The sequence below is a fragment of the Camarhynchus parvulus genome, chromosome 9, assembly GCF_901933205.1.
Source record: "Camarhynchus parvulus chromosome 9, STF_HiC, whole genome shotgun sequence".
In the NCBI taxonomy this organism is placed as follows: domain Eukaryota; kingdom Metazoa; phylum Chordata; class Aves; order Passeriformes; family Thraupidae; genus Camarhynchus; species Camarhynchus parvulus.
The window spans coordinates 17025671-17044187 of NC_044579.1; the positions used below are offsets into that span (position 1 = coordinate 17025671).

The 18517-nt window shown below is 45.0% G+C and overlaps 2 protein-coding genes across 2 annotated transcripts in view; one reads left to right on the forward strand and one right to left on the reverse strand.

Moving 5' to 3' along the window:
- FARSB (phenylalanyl-tRNA synthetase subunit beta) overlaps positions 1–8647 on the forward strand; it is a 35503-nt gene extending 26856 nt beyond the window's left edge. The window contains exon 17 of the mRNA XM_030954467.1: positions 8388–8647. Within this exon, the coding sequence (XP_030810327.1) occupies positions 8388–8539 (152 nt within the window). The 3' untranslated portion in view covers positions 8540–8647. The remainder of the gene's footprint in view (positions 1–8387) is intronic.
- A 5962-nt stretch (positions 8648–14609) lies between these two features.
- The window catches only part of SGPP2 (sphingosine-1-phosphate phosphatase 2), a 34092-nt gene continuing 30184 nt past the window's right edge, over positions 14610–18517 (reverse strand). Inside the window, exon 5 of the mRNA XM_030954547.1 lies at positions 14610–16720. Within this exon, the coding sequence (XP_030810407.1) occupies positions 16178–16720 (543 nt within the window). The 3' untranslated portion in view covers positions 14610–16177. The remainder of the gene's footprint in view (positions 16721–18517) is intronic.

Genomic DNA, 18517 nt, shown 5'->3' on the forward strand with positions numbered 1-18517 from the left:
CTACAGTATTTGGAGTACCTCCAGATAAATCTGGTTTATCAACTCTGACACTGGACACTCAGAGGTGTCTTCTGTTGGAATTGATTCTGGTAGGCCAAACAGCACAGAATTTGTGGCAAAACCCAGTGTTTGATTTTAGAAATAGGTCTCATTTCTTTAGCTTTGTGTTATACTGTTGATTTTTAGTACAAAAAAAGGCCTTCAGAGATGAGTTTGAAAAGGGCTTTTTCCATTCCTGTGGTCATTTCAGCTCTTCTCTAAACTTCTGGAATGTCCCTTCTCAGTACCCTTCACGTATCAACCCTTGTCCCCAAAAAGGTGTGTGAGTTAAAGTACATTATTTTAACACAGCATGGGATAATAAGAGGCTTGACAGGCTTAGACTTCTTTGTCTTTTTAACCTTCATCACCAAATTATGTTTGACACACTTTTTTTTCCCCACATATGAAATAAAAGAAATTCAATTAGAGAACAAAGAAAGTATTAGTTTCTCAAATCCAGGAGATTATTTTAGAAGAGAAACTCCTTTTAATTGACTCATTTAGAACTATGTGTCCTGTAGTGGGAGGGGGAAAAAATCTGTGGCAACTGCAAAAACACAGTGAGGAAAGGTGTCAAGTGAGTTTGGAAAGAGACAGAAGCTATCTTCTACTGTCAAAGCTGTCTCCTAGTGCCTCTTTTTGTAAGCATTAACTATTAAAGATTACAATCTTTTTCTTCAGAATAAAATTGCATTTTATTCTGACAGGTTAGGCATGCTCCAAGGAGTAGTAGCATTTCTCCTGACAGTTAAGGGTTTTCATTTTCTATCAGTTTTTGCCAACCAGAACCATCTGAATCACTGGTATTTGTGTTCCTTGAGCTCAAGATGTCAATGTCTTCTCCCTGACAAGTCTTTGCTCTTCTGCCATTCCTTTACTGGAGGGGCCTCTTCAGAGTTTAATTCCTTTGGTTTTGCCCCCCCAGAGGCAACTATCTCTTTTAATCACACATCATAACAAGTCTTAACAGATAAAAGTCTTCCTTGCATCAAGAAGTTTAAATGTCTGGCACAGCTTTGCATTGTATAATTAGAGATTTAGGTAATTTTCTTTTTTAATTTCCTTTTCCCAACTTTTTAAATTTTTAAATAGAAAATTATTTCTTAATAATCAACTATATTTTCAATATTGCAAAGCCTTCTTAGTAAAAGAGATTATTAATCCAAGGCAGTAGCAGAACGAGCAGCAATAGCACAGCTCAGGGTTAAGTTCTGGCTTCTCTGAAGAAATGCTACATTTGTCCATCCCTACAGCTCCATCTTTCCATTCTGTTCTCATCTGCTCAGCCTGCTGTGGCTGTATCTCCTATCTCCTTTCATTTTCAGTACCATACTGATATTAATGCCACCAAATGTGAGCATGTCAATTTTATACTTGATAGTTTAGCAGTTCTCCAGTCTGGTGTGATTTTTCAACTTTTATAGGAAGGCAGAGGGGTGGTGCTTCAAATTCAATCTTACTTTTTTTTTCTTTTTATTTCTGCAGTAACATTTTAAACATGGATTTGCAAGGTACTAGATCAGTGTGAATGCAGGCTTCAAAAATACCTGTTGCCCATGGTGGAAGAACTGACTTTATCTTTGCTTGTGGTGTTAGGAAAGAGCAGATACACAGAGAAATGCTGAGCTCACCCTCAGCTCAGGCATTTCTGCTCCTGCTGGAGCCACTGTGCTTCAGCCACGAGGCATTGCTTTGCAACATAAGCCTTAGCTGCTGAAACTAAGTGATGAACAGTTGCAGTGACTGCTGAGATTCATTGTTTAATGATCTATTATTCCCTGCCAGTTTGTCCAGTCATTTTCTGCAAGGCATGAAATGGGGGAGCTGTGAAAGCAGAACATGACGTGGCTCTTGGTTACCTCAGCCAAGTCACTGGGAGAGGAGGGCAGCTTGGTCTAGGACAGCAGTGATTAAACAACATGCAAACCAAATGTGACACACTAAAGTAGACTTGCAGCCTGGCTTAGTGCTGGTTCTTGTTATTCTCTAGTGCCTGTATGAAAGCAGAGCCTAACAATCTAAAACCTGCTGCCTTGCTGTGCAGTTATACCCTCTGCCAGAAAGCATATGGTTTATTGTTTCCTAGTTTCTGACAGATTCTGCTGTTTGCAAGGATTAATCATTCCTTTAGATATCCAAAAAGTGATAAAAACACTTATGGGACACAAATAAACTAAGTTTTTTAATATTCAAAGCTTTGTGTTCTCTAGCTCAAGTGAAATAGCAAGATTTCTTTTTTTAAAAAGTGAGCTTTACTTGGGATTTGGAATTCCTTAGTTTTATAGACAAAATAGCTGTGACATAATATCAGCTTAGGTTTGTGACTTTTAGGCAAAGGATAATGTTTCAGATAAATCTGGATAAATCAGATAAATCAGCCTTAGAGCAAAGATTGGCTGTGTAATGGTAACTCTGCAAAGCAACTCAGCTCCGGAGAGTTGGTTCCATGGAGAGTTGCTGTTTCTCACAGCTGCCCCACAAAGGCAAATTTTTGAGCTTTAGACACAATTACTGATTTCTAGAGAAATACTTGGAATTTGATAGATATCTTTTTTAGGTTTCCTACTTATCTTCTTTTCTGCATGCAGTATTTAATAAGAGAACCCCAAATACCTGCATTCCTTAGCCTCAGCATCCACCCAAGTATTACTTCCATTAGGAAAGGCAGGAACACAGTGATTTTACCCAGATAATTTTAATTGTCTGAGGCTAACACAGGTGAATAAAGAGGTGCTCAAACCTACTGCATTCTTGTGCCACTTTCTGACATCCAGCAACACCAAACAACCTCTGCTAAAGCTCCTGGGACACTCCACAGCAAGAATGAAAAACAAATTCAGCTTATAGGGTTGTATATGAGGGTTCTTACGAGATAGAAAATGAGTTTTCCTCACACCCTCCCTGAAATACAAATTAATAGGAACTCAGCCATTGACTTAGTTGTAATAGGAGAAGCTGATTTACTGACTGACCACTGCAGATCTGTGGATCATTCTCCATGTTCCCAGCCTTGTAGTCTGCACAAGGACTCAAATATTCTATTTTTGGATATCCAGTGTAGCAGTCCAGGTAAATAATTGATTGTCACTTTACCCTCTATTGGCTCTGCCCTGTATGAGGAAGCTTTTGGAAAAACAGAGGAAGAGATCAGAATGAAAGATGCCCTTTAGACAAGGGCATATTCATTCACATCACACAGATATTGATTCTGTGATTTTTATCAAGTGTTAATTATTTTCTTGAGAGGGGTAATTAAAGCACATGCCTTAAATTTACTTGTACTAATTTGAATTTCCTGGTGTGTCACTACAGTTAGGTGGGCTCTGGGGAAATGGCAGTCATTCTGGCACAGCTTTAGTCAGGATTTACAAATCAAGAGACTAAAGCTGACAAACATCCCACTGATCCCAAAGTATGGTTTTTCTGGGCTTGAGAATATAAGGGCGAAGAGATGCTGACAATGTGCAATTTATGAGAACAATTGGTCTCTCAGTTTGTTCCAAAAGTCATGGAAGATTGGAGATGTCTGTGATTTTAAGAATTAGCTGCAGGTAAATCATTCCTTGACAAGGTCTGATTTTGAGGTTGTTGGTTTGCATAAGGTTCTTGGAGCCTTTCTGTGCTGTGTATGTGGGCAGAAAGAGGGGGCTGGGCTGAAAGTGCCCCCGACTCTGCATTTGACTTGGGTTTTCTGCCAAAAGGAGGAGATCAGTCAAAAGTGTGAAGAACTTGATCCTAAAGCCAATACCTAACCTCACAAAACTAAATTCCATCCAGTGTAGCACAGGCAAAATACTTCCCCAGGTGAGTTTGGGTGAGGTAGTGAAAGGGCAGCTGGAGTCACCAAAGGGAGGAAAATGAAGATGAAAGGCCACTGAGGCCAGATAAGCTCTGCTCTGTTACCTCCTTAAGCTTCAGCTTCCAGTGTTCCTTCAAATTACAGGAACTAACAAGTGGGTTTGAAGGCTTAGTGCAACTGCAGGCCTATAATACAACTTTAATCTATTTCTTTTTGAAAGGAAGGGAGAGTAAGGTAGAGAAAAGAAACTGTGCAAGGTGTTTGACAACAAAGAGTGCAGGGAACTCAGAGCTCTTTGAGGGTCAATTAGCCAGAAAATGTGCTAAAGACTACATGCTCTGTTGGATTATTGGCCAAAGAATTACCCCAAAGCAATCAAAGTGGCCCTATTGCCTGAATACAGAAAGGCAATTACAGATTTTGAGGACATGCTACAGAAGCTTTAATTAAAGGTATTACTTCTACATCACTGAACATTAGAAATTAAATTCTTACTTGCAGCCACGGGAAGCAGCTTTTGTCTTTGCCTTGTGTGTAGTGTGTCAGCATAAGGCAGGGCTGGCTTTGGCATCCTTTCTTTAGGAACATGGATTGGATTTCACCCCACCCCTTCTCCTAACTACCACTTACACACCTGACATATTAAGAGGTGGATTTCCACTGCTAGACCTTCCTCTGGCATTGTCTGGGTCTCTATCAGCAAGGACAATACAAGCTCTGACTAGATTTCAAGGTGAAGTTTATGAAGTTTATTTGTGTGCAGAGCAGAAAGGATTTGCTATGTCAAGAGGGATAAATCTGGTATCCCTAAAACAGAAGTTACAGTAAACTACAATTTTTAAATGAATTTTGACTCTCAGTGTAGTTGATGGTACAACCAACCAGTTGGACCCACAAGAGCAGCCTGTCAGGACAATTGCACCAGCAGCAAACACAATCCCTTCCTAAGACACCTGCTCAGAGTGAGTGGGGCCTCCAGGTGTGCTTTTCTGCCTCCCTGACCAGGGACAGCTTCTTGGGGAAGACCATGCTCTACACAGCCATGCTGTTCTTGGGTGATACTGCATAGACAGGCAGGACAAACTGTGGTGAACTCCTGCTCACAAGCTGCAGCTCACACTGCCAGTGATTCTGGAAAGACTCCTTTTGGCATGAAGGCTTTGCTGAAGCTTTAGAGCGCTGGGCTTCAGATTCTAGTGTGACTTACACAAACAAAGTAACAGTGTGTGCACTTGTTGCTGATTTCCCATGTGTGCAAGTAGCTTCAGCACATGTCTTTCAACCACCCTTAACTCTCACTCTGAAGCTTCCAGAGTTGAAGTCACCTAACACTGCCCAGTCCATAACAGAAGCTTTGTTAGAAATCCTAACCACCATTGCTATTTACTTGATAATACCAGAAGCACACAAATTAGGATGAAAAGAGTCCTTACCTTTGTTTCCTGGTTATTTTGATGACCCTCCTGGTTTGCTGCCCTGCTCCATGGGTTTCTCAGGTCCTCCTGCAGCCTGTGTCTTGCCTCAGCACAGCAAGTTCCTCTCTTCCAGGTCTCCTTTTATGCTTGTGGTTGGTCCCTCAATCAAAGCTCTCCCCCAGCTGCAAATGGTTGTTTCTCTTTCCCCCTTCCTGCTCATGATTTTCATGTTTCTTCTGAGATTTTTTTTTCCTTCTTTGCTTCCCTTTCAATGTCTGAATTTTTTAACCTGGAGTTTACATTTGCTCCAAATTCTGGTTCCATGACAGAGGCACATGGAGCAACACCACCCTGTCCAATGCATGAGCCAAACTCCTTCCCTCACCACCTGTGTGGTCAAAGGAAGAGTCACTAAGATGAGGAAGGCTTTAGATCCCCCTGAGGGATGCAGTCTGGAGGCCCTTTTGGCAGGCAGGAATATACTTTGAAGCATTCTGTAGTGCAGCCAATTACCATAATAATGGTTCCATTATGAACCAGAGTTCATAAACTCTCTGTAAACCTGTTTCTCAGCTCATGTTTCTTTGGTGCAAGAGCCATGTGTTGGCTGGACAGATGGGGGCTCTAAAGTTTTTAACAGGTTCTTTCATTTTTATTTGCCTATTGTCTGATCTTTTCCAGCCACAGAACCATGGCCTGCAATTGCCATGTCTGCAGAGCATGGGGCACACTGGTGACTGCCCAACATTTCAGGGCCAGCTTAACTAGAAATTGAGATGTGGTTTGAAGGTCCCATGTCCTGCACTTTGGGGACCTAAACGTTCCCCCTTGATATTAATTATATATTTCCCTCTTAGCTGCAAGGAAGTGCAAAGAAAAGTACCATCATGGTCCAGCATCAGTTGCTGCATGAGATGGAAAATTCTGCCCAGTGTCTTCTAACCCACAGCCTGGAGCAGCATATTTGGAACTCACTGGGACTAGGAGATGGATAGCAGAGCATTTGTTGTGTATGAAAACAGCATTGTTTCACACAATGGGAAGCAGCACAGATCTGGGAAACTGCCCTTGTTAGATTGATTGAGTACAGTATTATTTTAGACCCCATCAGATATCTACAAGAAGTTTGAAAACAATTAAGTCTCATGACACAGCTGGGTCTAGATGTGCAAGAAGATAAAATAACTTTCCCAAGACTACACAGAAGGAAGCTCAGAAGAACAGACAAGTCAGACTCACAGCTTTTTAACTGACCCTACTGTCAAAGCTCTTTTTTTCCCCTGTAGATTTATAGAGGGGTACCACACCAACATTATGAACTTCTGCTTGGCTCTTGCTCTTGTGCCAGTTCAAGCTTACAGTCAAGTGTCTAAAAGAAAGTCTCTGTGTGCTGCTCACATCTTTGATACAATACCATCTTTATTTACAAATAGGAAAGCCTTTACCACTAAATAAAAGGCAACTTTATTTTTAGGTTATGTTTTCACCCACAATCTGCAGAGTGATCTGTATGTGTGACATTTGACTCTTTTCTAAATTTGTTTCATCTTGTTTTGAATAGTGCAGCCTGGCAGTGGCAAGTGTCTCTGTGGCTGGAGTCATGTGCCAGTAGCATCCAGGGTGAGGTAATTTCACTGTTGTACATCCAGTGTAAGTAGCTGGTTTGTGCTTGTAGCTAAGACTGGAACTGGATAATTTAAAAGATTCTACTTCTGGATATTTTTAAAACAGCCTTTAAGCAATGTTACTGTGGTCAGATTTCACAAGGTGGCCAAAATTGATATGGACATAGAAGTTAATTTGCACCTGCAGCAACTTGGGCAAGAAAAAGACCTAATTGCTGTTCTTGTAGCTGCAAGTTACAACTACAAACCTCATAGGAGACACTTCTTAAATAAATTATTTCCACTGGGGAGCTAAGAGAGAATATCTCTGAGCTTGACCACTAGTGATCAGAGGATCATGAAAATGTTCCTAAGGTTTGAGGCTCATTTGGACATTATTGCCTTTTTAAGTAGCTCCTTGTACACACAGTAAAATGTCCTGGGCTGATCCTGAACCTTAAATAGCATTTGGTGCAAGCAGGGAGTAAATTGCTGTCAGGAAATTCTTGTGATCCTTTTGCAGAGGACACTGAAGGCAGCAGCATTAAAAAACAGGGTGGAGGAGCTTTCTGAGGATTCAGAACCTGTAGGATTCAGTGGCCTTGTTTCATCCTCTCCCCTTCCCCTTGATGTCCCAGCATTGCCTGCTGCACTGCTCACAGGATGTCCCACACAATGTGCCTTGCTTCCACACTGGTTTGGAAAGAGGTGCTTTCAGAAGGAGCAACTGGCTGGTCTGGTTTGGGTTTGTCTTTAGAAGGGCTATCAGATAAAAATGCGACTCACCTCAGGACAGAGGCCGAAAAAATGCAAGTTTAGTTGCAATAGACAAGCTTGAACACAGTGCTGGTAGAGCCACCACACACAGAGAAGTTCCCAGGTAGGAAAGTCTTTCCATGGAAAGGTCTGCACAGATGCTCCAAGTTCTTCATGGCAAATCTAACTACTTTTTTAGGAAAAAGCTTCCATGTAACATTTAAAAACTGGGACCTGGTTGGACGTAAGAGGAAGATAATCTTTGGCTTTCTTTGAGTGTTCATTGTTTCACAGTTTTATGATGTACAGGAGAGTGATTAAAAAGCTCTTCCCCAGCTGAGGAATGCAGGTTGTTTTTAATTATGTGATAGGCAAACAAGGGTGACATGCCTACTTACCCTTTAGATGACAGCAAGCTTTATTTCTTTAAACAGACTAAGGTGGGAGACATTCTAATGCTAAATAGCCTAAAGGCTGCAAAAGTTCTTCATTTCAGTAGCCCTCTGACTCAACTGTGCTAATTTCTATTGCAGGAGGAACTTAGTCAAAACAATTGAGTGTGAAAAATGCCCACGATTTGGGCTTTACATTTTATTTTTAACTCTGTGTTTTCTCAATCATGACAACTCTTAATGCAAGAATGTGAGAGCCCCTTCTGAGCATCTCAGCCCAGAGAACCATTTAATACTGAGAGCTTTGTTCTGCACGTTCAATGCCTATTGACTCCTCCGGCCCAAAGAAATATTGATTTTTCTCTCACTTTCTTTCCAGGCACTGCTTTCTTTCCTGGGCGCTGTGCTGAGGTCTTTGCCAAAGGTCAAAGCATTGGGAAACTTGGAGTGGTACACCCTGATGTTATCACCAAGTTTGAGCTCACCATGCCTTGCTCTGTCCTGGAGATCAATATTGAGCCCTTCGTGTGAAGACGTGACTTTTATCTGCGACAGCCGTCCACTGTCACCTGCAGCACCCTCTCCTCTTTTGTCTGCCTCCCAGGGGACATCCTCTTATGCTTTTATGTTCCAATAAACCAGAAAAACAGACCCTGTCTCCCTGAGTAAATGTGTTCTGTGCAGTGCAATCTGGCTGGCTTCTGCAGGGAAGGAATGTGGGATCGCAGACGAGGCTGTGCCCTCAATGTTTTCAAAGGGCAGGGGGGAAGAAACAAGTTGGGTCAAAGCCCAGGGTTTTACAAGAGAAATGTAATGGCAGAGCACATGATTAGTTTTCAAAATCAGAAATGTTCCACAGACACAGCTTCATACTGTAACTGATTATGGCTGCATAACAGGAATCTCATTCTTTTCTTAGTGCATGAAATAAGATAATTGATTAGAGCAAATGTTGAGTGAATGTGAGCAGAACTAAGGAGTTGAGCTTTTATTCTATACGGTTGTCATGTGCTCATCAATGGCTGGGGGAGGAAAATAAACTTGTTTCATGAAAACCAGAGCTATTTTGTAAGCAAGATGTGTGTAATATCTGCTTCCCTGCTCCAGACATAACTGTTGGTCCTTTATCATTCTAAATTCAGAAAGGGGAGGGGGTGGAATTAATTTTTTTTCATTGTTGATGTCAGCCTAGTGGTTTTTGAAGCTCCAAACCAAATGGGGAAGTGCATTTAAGAGCATATGCCAGTGGTGTTTTGCATGAGTAGCAGAAAACTATCAAAGCCTTTGTCTGCCTGAGGCTGGCATGTTTGTCTGCACAAGTGAGCGTGGGCCCGCTGCACTCCCAGCCCCACCAGGGCTTTCTGGACCCCAGCTGTGCAGCAGGACATGCAGCTTTTGGGCAGGGTTACGTTTCTGGCAGTTCTACCCCTGCCAGTACATGAGAACCTCTCATGGGTCAGGTTTTTCCTTCTAGGTGGCTTTCTGGCAGCCCTTGTGTCACAGCTTCGTGCATTGTGCCTCTGCTCTCTCTGAAACTGAGAAGCTCCATCCAGCATAGTGATGCCCAATCCTTCCTTTCTGCAGGAATGTCACCAAGTGGGTGGCCAGCTCAGTACACTGAAGCAGCTCTTGACTGGCAGCCTGGTGGATCTGGCTGTCCCTCCTTTGCAATACTATAACCATCGCTAATGCTGCAGGCCAACAACAGCCAGGATTTTGTGTTAGGCCGATGCACTGTGGCTCCTTTCTGCTGTGAGAGCCAGGAGGGGCTGTCCAAGAGTGGACATCTGGGAAGGGTTTCACAATGACTGCCCCCTAAGCAGAGATGTGCAGTGTGAGGTAAGCCTGTATGAGCTGCACAGACCCCTATCACTGGGCCCACAAGGGCTTTTCAATGGCAGCCCCATCAATAATCTCAACAGGTGGGAAGGCAACAGGCAAGGCTTTTTGGTGCAAGTGATAATCCAGTATGAAATATGCACTACAGTTACCCATCTGGAAACCCTACGGTTCCCCTCAGATGGAAGTGTAGATTTTAATTATCTCTGCATGACAGACGTGAAATGAGAACACAGCTCTTGCCATACGTTGCACCGCTGACTCCAGTGCCCACGGAGAGTGAGAAAACTGCAGCTCACATTTTAAACCTCCCAGGGGATTAGGCAGCTTGGCATTTGCAGGATGTCTCTCTCCATGATGCCTACACAACTGTAAGCAGGCAGGCTCACAGTGTGGGAAGCAATGTGTAAGGCAGATGGAAAGCATTAACCCCCCCTTGTTTATTGGTGTGTCATGCACGGGGATTAGGACGACAATGAGGCAGATTTGCATTGCAGCAGAGCGCAGGCATATTTGCGTGCACTAAATATATTTCTCTACACAAGGTTTTCTGACTCTTTGGGTGTCCCAATTCTCCTGTGAATTTAGCTGTCCTTTGAGTGTAAAGACTAGATTAAGCTGGGACTAAGGGCTTGAGCTGCAGTGGCATGTGTTGTGAGGCTTTTAGGGATCGCTTCTTTTTCATACCATTTGCTCATGCATTGGCAGCTAAATGCTCCAAAACCACGAGCTTTGTCCCAGGTAAGTACCATTACTTGCTAAAAGTAGAGGATGAGAATTGAGAGAAAGGTTAAAAAGCCTCTTCAGAGTCCCTGACCCCTCCAGTTAACTATGGTGCCAGCAGCCTTGCAATGAAATTCAAGCTCTGCTGTAGTGCTGAGCTCAGGATTAACTGTGATTCCTGATGAGTGGGACACTTCATATAAGTCTGGTGTATTTATTGCAAGGCTTTGTCTTTCATAGCTCCAAAGCAATTATCTGGTATTTACAGCCTGCTCATAGCTGGGTGCAGTACTGGAGGTAGTCATTACACAGCTCCGTGCTGGAGCCAGCCACTGAGCACTGAAATTTGCTTCTACCCTTTGCTGTAGCCATGGGCTCTGGCAAAGGAAACCTTTGCTGCTGGTGGGGGCTTCTGAGCAGTATTTAAACATCTTTTGAACTTGGGTTTTCTTTTTAAACAAGAGTTAGAAGCGGGATTTTTAACTACTACTCCTCAATTATGGATTATTTTTGGCCTGCTCCTTCTCCCTGTGGGTGCTGGGTCATTGCTGGGGATCTGAACACAAGCAGAAATGGCTGGGGAGCTGGTGACAGAGAGATCAGAGCTGGTTTACTGTGATGTCTGAGCGATTGCTGGGTTCCATTCTGCTGGACACATGCTCTGAGCTCTGGGTTTGTACTTGCTGTGCTTTGGTGGTGATTTTGCAAAGAGCAGAACCCTGAGGCAGCCTGTCTGCAGCTCCCAGGCCCTGCTGCCTGCAGGTTACCCTTGCTATTGCACAAGGGTGTTTATGTAAAGGTGATGCCTGGGACTGTTTCCATCTCCAGGCTGGCACTGTTCTCGCTTGAAATTTAAATCAGCCTTGGTTTGGCAGGTGAGAATGGAATAGGCTGGGCAAAAGTGCTGCCAGGAGGCTGCCAGGGGATCATGGCCTGGCACAGGTGACACCTCTGACCGCCCAGTGACCTTGAAACTGAGCCTGCTGCCAGGGTGGGGTGGCAGCGGGGTGACAGGGGGGTGGCAGCAGGGTGACAGTGGGCAGGTGGGAAGACAGTGAGACAGCAGGGAAGCTCGGACAGGAGCAGGAAGCAAGAGAGGGACTTGCTTTACTCATGGCTCAGCAAATGTGCAAGATCCCAGCCACACTTCCACCTTGCTGTTCAGAGAGGTACCTGTGTTTTCTAACTTCTCCTTGTAGCAGTTGAGCAGAGTCAAAAGTGAAACTGAGACTGTTTTCTTCTGTTCCCTGAATTACATCAACTACATCCAGTGATTTTGCATAGGAACTTGGATGGATTAGGAGACTGGGGTCATGACAAAGCTACTGCGGGAAAATTAAAGCGGGGAAATTCAGTGCTTGCTGCTTTGGCTCTTAATCCCTGCCAAAAGGTGCAATATCCATTTGACTTCTGACAGAGCAGATGGTTCTGCACTGGGGCACCAGCACACAGAGATGCCCCAGAGAGGGGGAAGCCTGGGTCAGCAGCATGTGCCCAGAAAGCCATTTGCAAAGTAAGCTGGTCAGGAGAAGGCAGCCTCCAGGCAGGACAGAGTGGGCTAAACTATGGGTGAGGTGCCTGCTACATCCCTCTGGAGACATAACAAAGGCAGCTGAGATTGTCTTGCATCACCCCTCCAGCTGTAGGCAGGCACAGGAGGGAGAGCTCCAGCACTGGAGCAGACAGCACAGACAGCGCTGAGAACACAACAGCCCAGGCTGACTCGCTGGAAGTCACCTCCCACTCCATTCACATCAAAAGCAGTGTTTTACTCTAAAGCACACTTCTGTTTTACTGCAGAGGATTCAGCTGGTGCCTTTGTCTTACAAAGTAAAGAACATGGCCAGCAAACCCACCACAAAACCTCATTCTCTACCACCACCCTGGAAGTGCAGAGGCATCTGCACTGCAGGGATGAAGAGCATTTCCAAAGACAGCAGACAGGGATTTGCAGTGAGGAGCTGATGCTTCAGGTTAATGAAATCCAGAAAGGGTGATGTGTCTCACCTTGCCTCTCCCAGCCTGGCCCTGCAGGAGTGCCTATGGTCCTGTGAGCATCCCAGGAGCACAGCCCCAGCACAGAGCCCAGCTGAAACCCTGCCTAACCCAGCTGAACCAGGGATGCTGCAGCAACTGGGCTTATCCTGATCAGCTGTGGGCACTTGCAGTGACACCACTTTCAGGCGAGATGTGATGCTGAGAGAAGGATGAGGCCATATCTGGTTTCAAATACACTTTTTGACCACAAAACCTTTTTAGGCTCCTCAACTAATGCAAAATATTCTGCAGGTCATGGGCTGTCATGCTTATCATTGCACATGTTAAATTGGCTTCCAGTTAACTGTTCAGTCTGTTAGAAGCAGATATTGAAGGTGAAGGAGATTCCAATGCCCAAAAGTCCCCCAGCACTAATTACATGCAACTCACTCATTTACATTTGCAAATGTTGTAACAAATAGTCATTGGTGGATCAATAATCTCTTCTTAAAATGCTTTTTAAAAAGCAGGATCCTTCTGGAGGAGCCAAAGCATGGAGCTAGACTGAGCAGAGACAAGCAGGACAGCTTGGGAAGAGAAGTGGGTGCATGCACTTGGAAAGTTCTTTTAGATGGGACTCATTGCCTTTACATCAGTCATTTACAAGTATCAATAGAGGATGCAAAACAAACAGACAGACAACAAACTCTGCAAAATAGGTTTATTTTAAAATTTGAACCAAATAGAGTTTGCATTTATTGCATGAATCACATGCAGGTGAATACTATAAAAATACCTGTGCAGCATTTATATATAATTTATAAAATCTTCATAGCATAAAATGGCTGTGAATCAGAACAGAAATTTTACACATAAAGCTGCATGAATGTCCCTGTCAAAGTGTGCCTTTCTTGGGAGTAATTCCAATCCCCAGCTTAAATTCTCATCTTGCTGCCAAGTTTTTTCTGCAACTGTGGCCCCTCTGCAGGGCTCCAGTTGTGCACTGCACCTGTGTGTCATGCAGCTCTCTTACACAAGGTGTTTAAAGGTATTTTAAACCTGATGGCAGAATTTCTGTGGTGTATGGGAGGGAGAGAGGCTGAGGATGGAGCCCCATGGTTGTGGTGGCCCACATCCAGCACTCACCCAGGGGCAGGTGTGAGTGGCCATGTGCCCTGCTGAAGGGCTTGCTGGAGCTGTTTGCATGCACGTGTAATGTCCACACAACCTGATATAGAACAGTTTATCCACAGCCTGAGAAAATCTAAACATGGTTAAAATCTCTGCCTGCATTTCTTCTGGAGAATGGCAACCTGGGTTTAGAGTGGTGCAGCTCTTTCACCTCGCACTCCTCAGACAACTCCCAGCTATTCCAGTTTTGCAATTGATTATGTTTATCCAGGCAGTCAATGGATGGCAAAGCACCTCTTTTACATTCTTCAGGTTCATTTTTCTTGCAGCCAGGAAGACAAGTGGGCATGGTTAGACAGCTGGCTCTCACTGTACATTCTGCCAGGCAAGGCACAGGGGCCATGCTTGAAGCTCTGCAGCAATAGCGCTGTACATTTTCCTAGCCAAGCCGACCACGTTCACTGCTGTATTTCTCAACAGCTCATTGGTCCAACAGCTGAAATATATTGTTTTAAATAAGCAGCCTGAGTTATAAGGATGCCCTTCCTATGGACACACCTCCCTGCTAATCTACAAGTGTACACAAAGTGTTGCAGGATGCATGGAAGACCAACTGTGATGCTGTGCAGCAGCAGAAAATGATGGCATCTTGTAATTGTCACATGCTGTAGTCACCAGAGTCACTGCTCAGCTCCTTCCACAACGCAGTTTACGGACTCTACTTGTCACCCCTGTGCAACAGGAAGGACTTTTTTCTTTCCTCTAGCCAGGGGAACTAAACTGCAGTTAAACAGTTTGAACTCAAGCCTCAGTGCTGTGCTAATAACTCTGCTCAGTTATTTGTAGGCAAAAGATCATTTAGTAGAGGCTTTCTTATTAATATCCAAGGAAATTTGTCACAAATCACATTAAGTATTTTGCGTTAGCTTTTCCTTCTCTTCTATGTTTTGGGTTTGGGATTTTTTTTCAGATTGTAATAATGGTAAAACCATCCACACAGAACAAGCCTGGTCTGGCAGTGCCATCAGAAGACACTATGAGCTCTGCCCAATGATGGCATTTTGGTTTTTGGCTGGTCACATCTCCCCCCACCCCACCAGCCACTTTTTCCCTGATGCCCCAAACCTGAGCCCTGCTTGGCTTGCTCTACTGTTTCAGGAGCAGCCCCCAGCCAGGCAGGCAGAGGCACAGCCCTGCTCCCCAGCAACCCCAACCCCACAGCAAAGCAGCCATTGCTACTGCTCTGGCAGGGATTCTGGCTGTGTGCTTGTCACATTTAGTTGCCTGGGCAAAGTGTGTCTAATTGTGGGACGCAGTGGGGTCAGTGATTTCTAACCCAAAGTGATCTGTGCACAGGAATTCCCATGACTCCTCCAAGTTAGATTTTTTTAGGCCAGTTGCTTTGTGTCTGTGTGGCAAGGGCGTGGTTGTGGTGGAGGGTGGCCATAAAGGTGACTTCTCTCAGAAGGTGCCAGAAGCTTCCCCTGTGTCCAACAGAACCAATCCCTGCTGGCTTCCAGACAGATCCACTGCTGGCCAAGGCTGAGCCCATCCGTGACAGCAGCAGCACCTCTGGGACAACAGAGTTAAGAAGGGAGGAAAAATCTGCACAACTGCAGGCAGAAAGAAGAGTGAAGACATGGGAGAGAAACAACTCTGCAGACACCAAGATCACAGAAGGAAGAGAACAAGGTGCTCTGGCTGCCAGAGCAGACTCCCCTGCAGCCTATGGTGCAGCCCATGGTGGTGCAGCTGTGCCCCTGCAGCCCATGGAGAACAGAGATCCACCTGCCATCAGTGGAGGACCCCACACTGAAGCATTGTGATGCCCTAAGAAGGGTTTGGAGACCACCACTGAAAAAGGTTCGTGGCAGGACTTTTGATCCTTCAAGGGACCCATGCTGGATGAAGCGCAGCCCATGGAAAAATTCACCTTGGAGAAGTTTTTGGAGAGTTATCTTCTGTGGGAAGGACCCCATGCTGGAGCCAGGGAGGAGTGTGAGGGGTTCTATCCTTTAGGAGGAAGGAGCAGCAGCAGCGACATGTGATGAACTCACTGTAACCTCCATTCCCATCCCCCTCTGATGGTGGATAGGAGGAGCTAGAGACTTCAGGAGGGAAGTTGAGCCTAGAAAGAAGGGATGGGTAGGTGGAAGGTGGTTGTAAATGTTTGGTTTTATTTCTTTTTATCCTACTCTGATAATTTGGTAATAAATTAAACTTATTTCCCCAAGTCGAGTCTGTTTTGCCTGTGACAGTAAAACTGCTGAGTGATCTCTCCCTGCCCTTGTCTTGAGCCATGATCCTCTCATTATATTCTCTCCCTGGAGAGAGAGGAGTGATAGAGCAGCTTTGGTGAGCCCCTGGCACGCAGCCAGAGCCAAACCCACCACACCAGTGCAGAAAGGCACAAAACCACTTTTTGGTTGAGTCAGCAGCCTGGACTGTCCTGTCCCCACAGCAGTGGTGCTGCAGGCAGCTGGTGAGGAGCAGCTGAGCTCACATCAGCCCCAGCAGCTGGTGCAGCAGCGGCACGAGCACGGTGGCCGTGAAGCCAACGCAGGAGTACGTCACAAACTTGTAGGGCACCTCAACCTCCAGGCGTCTCCGGGCTTGCAGGTCACCCATGGGGAACTGGTACCGATAGCCCAGCACGCCGAGGACCACGCTCTTCATGAGCCAGCGTGTCAGCAGCACAACCAAGATCCCTGTGAAGAACCTGGCCAGCACAAACACCATTGTACTGCTGGCCAGAGGAAGCCCAGGCTGAACACCTGTGCCAGTGTGGGCTGAAGCAGCGTACTGGTTGTTTAACCAAAATCCCACAGTTGCTCCAGCTGCTGCTCCTAAGATGGTAGTGGTGTCTCCCCTGGTAGGGCTGTAATAGTCTAGTTTGGGGTAGTTGTAACATAAGACAAGAGGCACAACTATGGAGAACAACGGGCAGAAGGGGCTGGTCAACAGCAAGTGGTCTATTGTGTCCCACGCAGGATACAAGAGCACGAGCAGCACGGCCGAAATCAGTGCTCCTCCGATCACATCCTGTAAAGAAATCATGTTTAAAAGCCTTTGTGAGACCTGGAAGGCAAACCAGGTGTTTGGGTGATGATAAAAGACCAGTATCTGCATTGGTAGGGCCCAGCAATGGAGGAACACCCAGAATCCAGTGATGGCATTATCCACGTGCAGGGAAAACCTGAAGCACAGGCTAAACAAAACATGACAGTCCATTAACCCAACCTCAGCTTATGCATATGCATGTGTCTGTGGCCACACATCCTCCTCCTCACCTGCTCCCATGTTTTGAGGGCATTCTCCACCTACAACCTGGGAAAAGGCACGTGCACAACTCCATCTCAGGGACAACATTGCAGACAGCTGCTTTCACACAAACTCTCTCCCTGCTGTAACCCTGCAAGCAATTTCATCACATCAGTGTGATTATCCCTTGCTTGCTTTGCATGAAGGGGGAGATGCTGCCCTTTGTCAGAGACAGGCTCCCATCCCAGAAACACAAGCTCCAGGGATGGAAAGTGCAGAGCTGTGGGACGTGGTGCGTGTGCCATGGTTTCTGCCAGCAGTGGGAGGGAGGCACCTCCAGGCAGGGATACAGCAAGGAGAAATTCATTGCCCAAGTTTCTGAAATCTGGCTTTCAGTACACTGCCTGAAGCAAGCATATAGTTAAACCCTAATTTATTAAAAGAGGCAAATAAAGTGTTTTGAGAACTTGATTGTTGTCAGCCACAAAGCTGAGACAGGAGGTAGCCCCTAACAAAAGCCCTCTGTATGGGAGCAGCCAGGTAAAAAGCAATAAAACAAATTTCCCTGTGCCACCCTTCCAGTGCCACATAGAGGCAGCAATGTTAGTACAGCCACAAAAACCTCTGCAAAAGCTGAAGTTAGCCACAGACAGAAATGTCCTCTTCTAAGATTGTATCTTCTTCATGAGTCATGACAGCTGACTACTACCATGCTTGGTCACAATCTAAAAATTATTTATGCGAGCTTCACTTCGAGTTAGGCAGGAATGAGGGGACTTCTTCACAACAGAAATATTTAATGACACTCTGGTAAATGCATTACTCCTGTAGAGCTGAACTTCAGCTGTTTACAACTTCCATTAGATTCACAGCACATTTGGTTTTAAACAACTCCCACAGCCATTTTGCATATCCCTAATACAAATTTCCATTTATTCCCTCATCCAAAACATGAGGCTAGCCATGGAAATACACAAACTTGATCACAGATATCTAGTATGTAAAATACCATTATATTATATACCTTTACTTCACAGTACTTCATGTTTTGATGTAAATTCTTAGATGATACCTTTACATACAAAGCTTATTTTGGCCCAACACTAAGTAACTGCCTCAATACAAAAGAGCTGGGGGCTGCTCCCAGAACTGATGTTCAGAAATCCCATCCCCACCCTGTACATCAATTTCCCACGCAGATGTTTGTCCACCTCATGTTAATAGAAAAAGTCCTCACTACCACTCTATGGGTGATCAAGGAGCAAAACTCAAAAGCTGTTCACATGCTTTTCTGTTCCAATTAAAGAAATGTAACCAAACAGTAACATTTCCTCACAAAAGCTTTGCTCAGATTTACCCAGCTGACTCCAGCAGTTCCCAACCCAGCTGCAAACAGTCCCTATTTAGAAACCTGATTAAAGTTTTCTGCATTTTGTTATTTTCCCATTCAGCCTCAGTGCAGTAATGTGGCTCTTGGAAGTTTCAAGCAGGACCCAGACAATCAGCTCTGACCCTGACCAGTGGCATTGTACCCGTGGTCTCCAAACTGGGTGCACAAAGCAACCCATGGGATGGGAG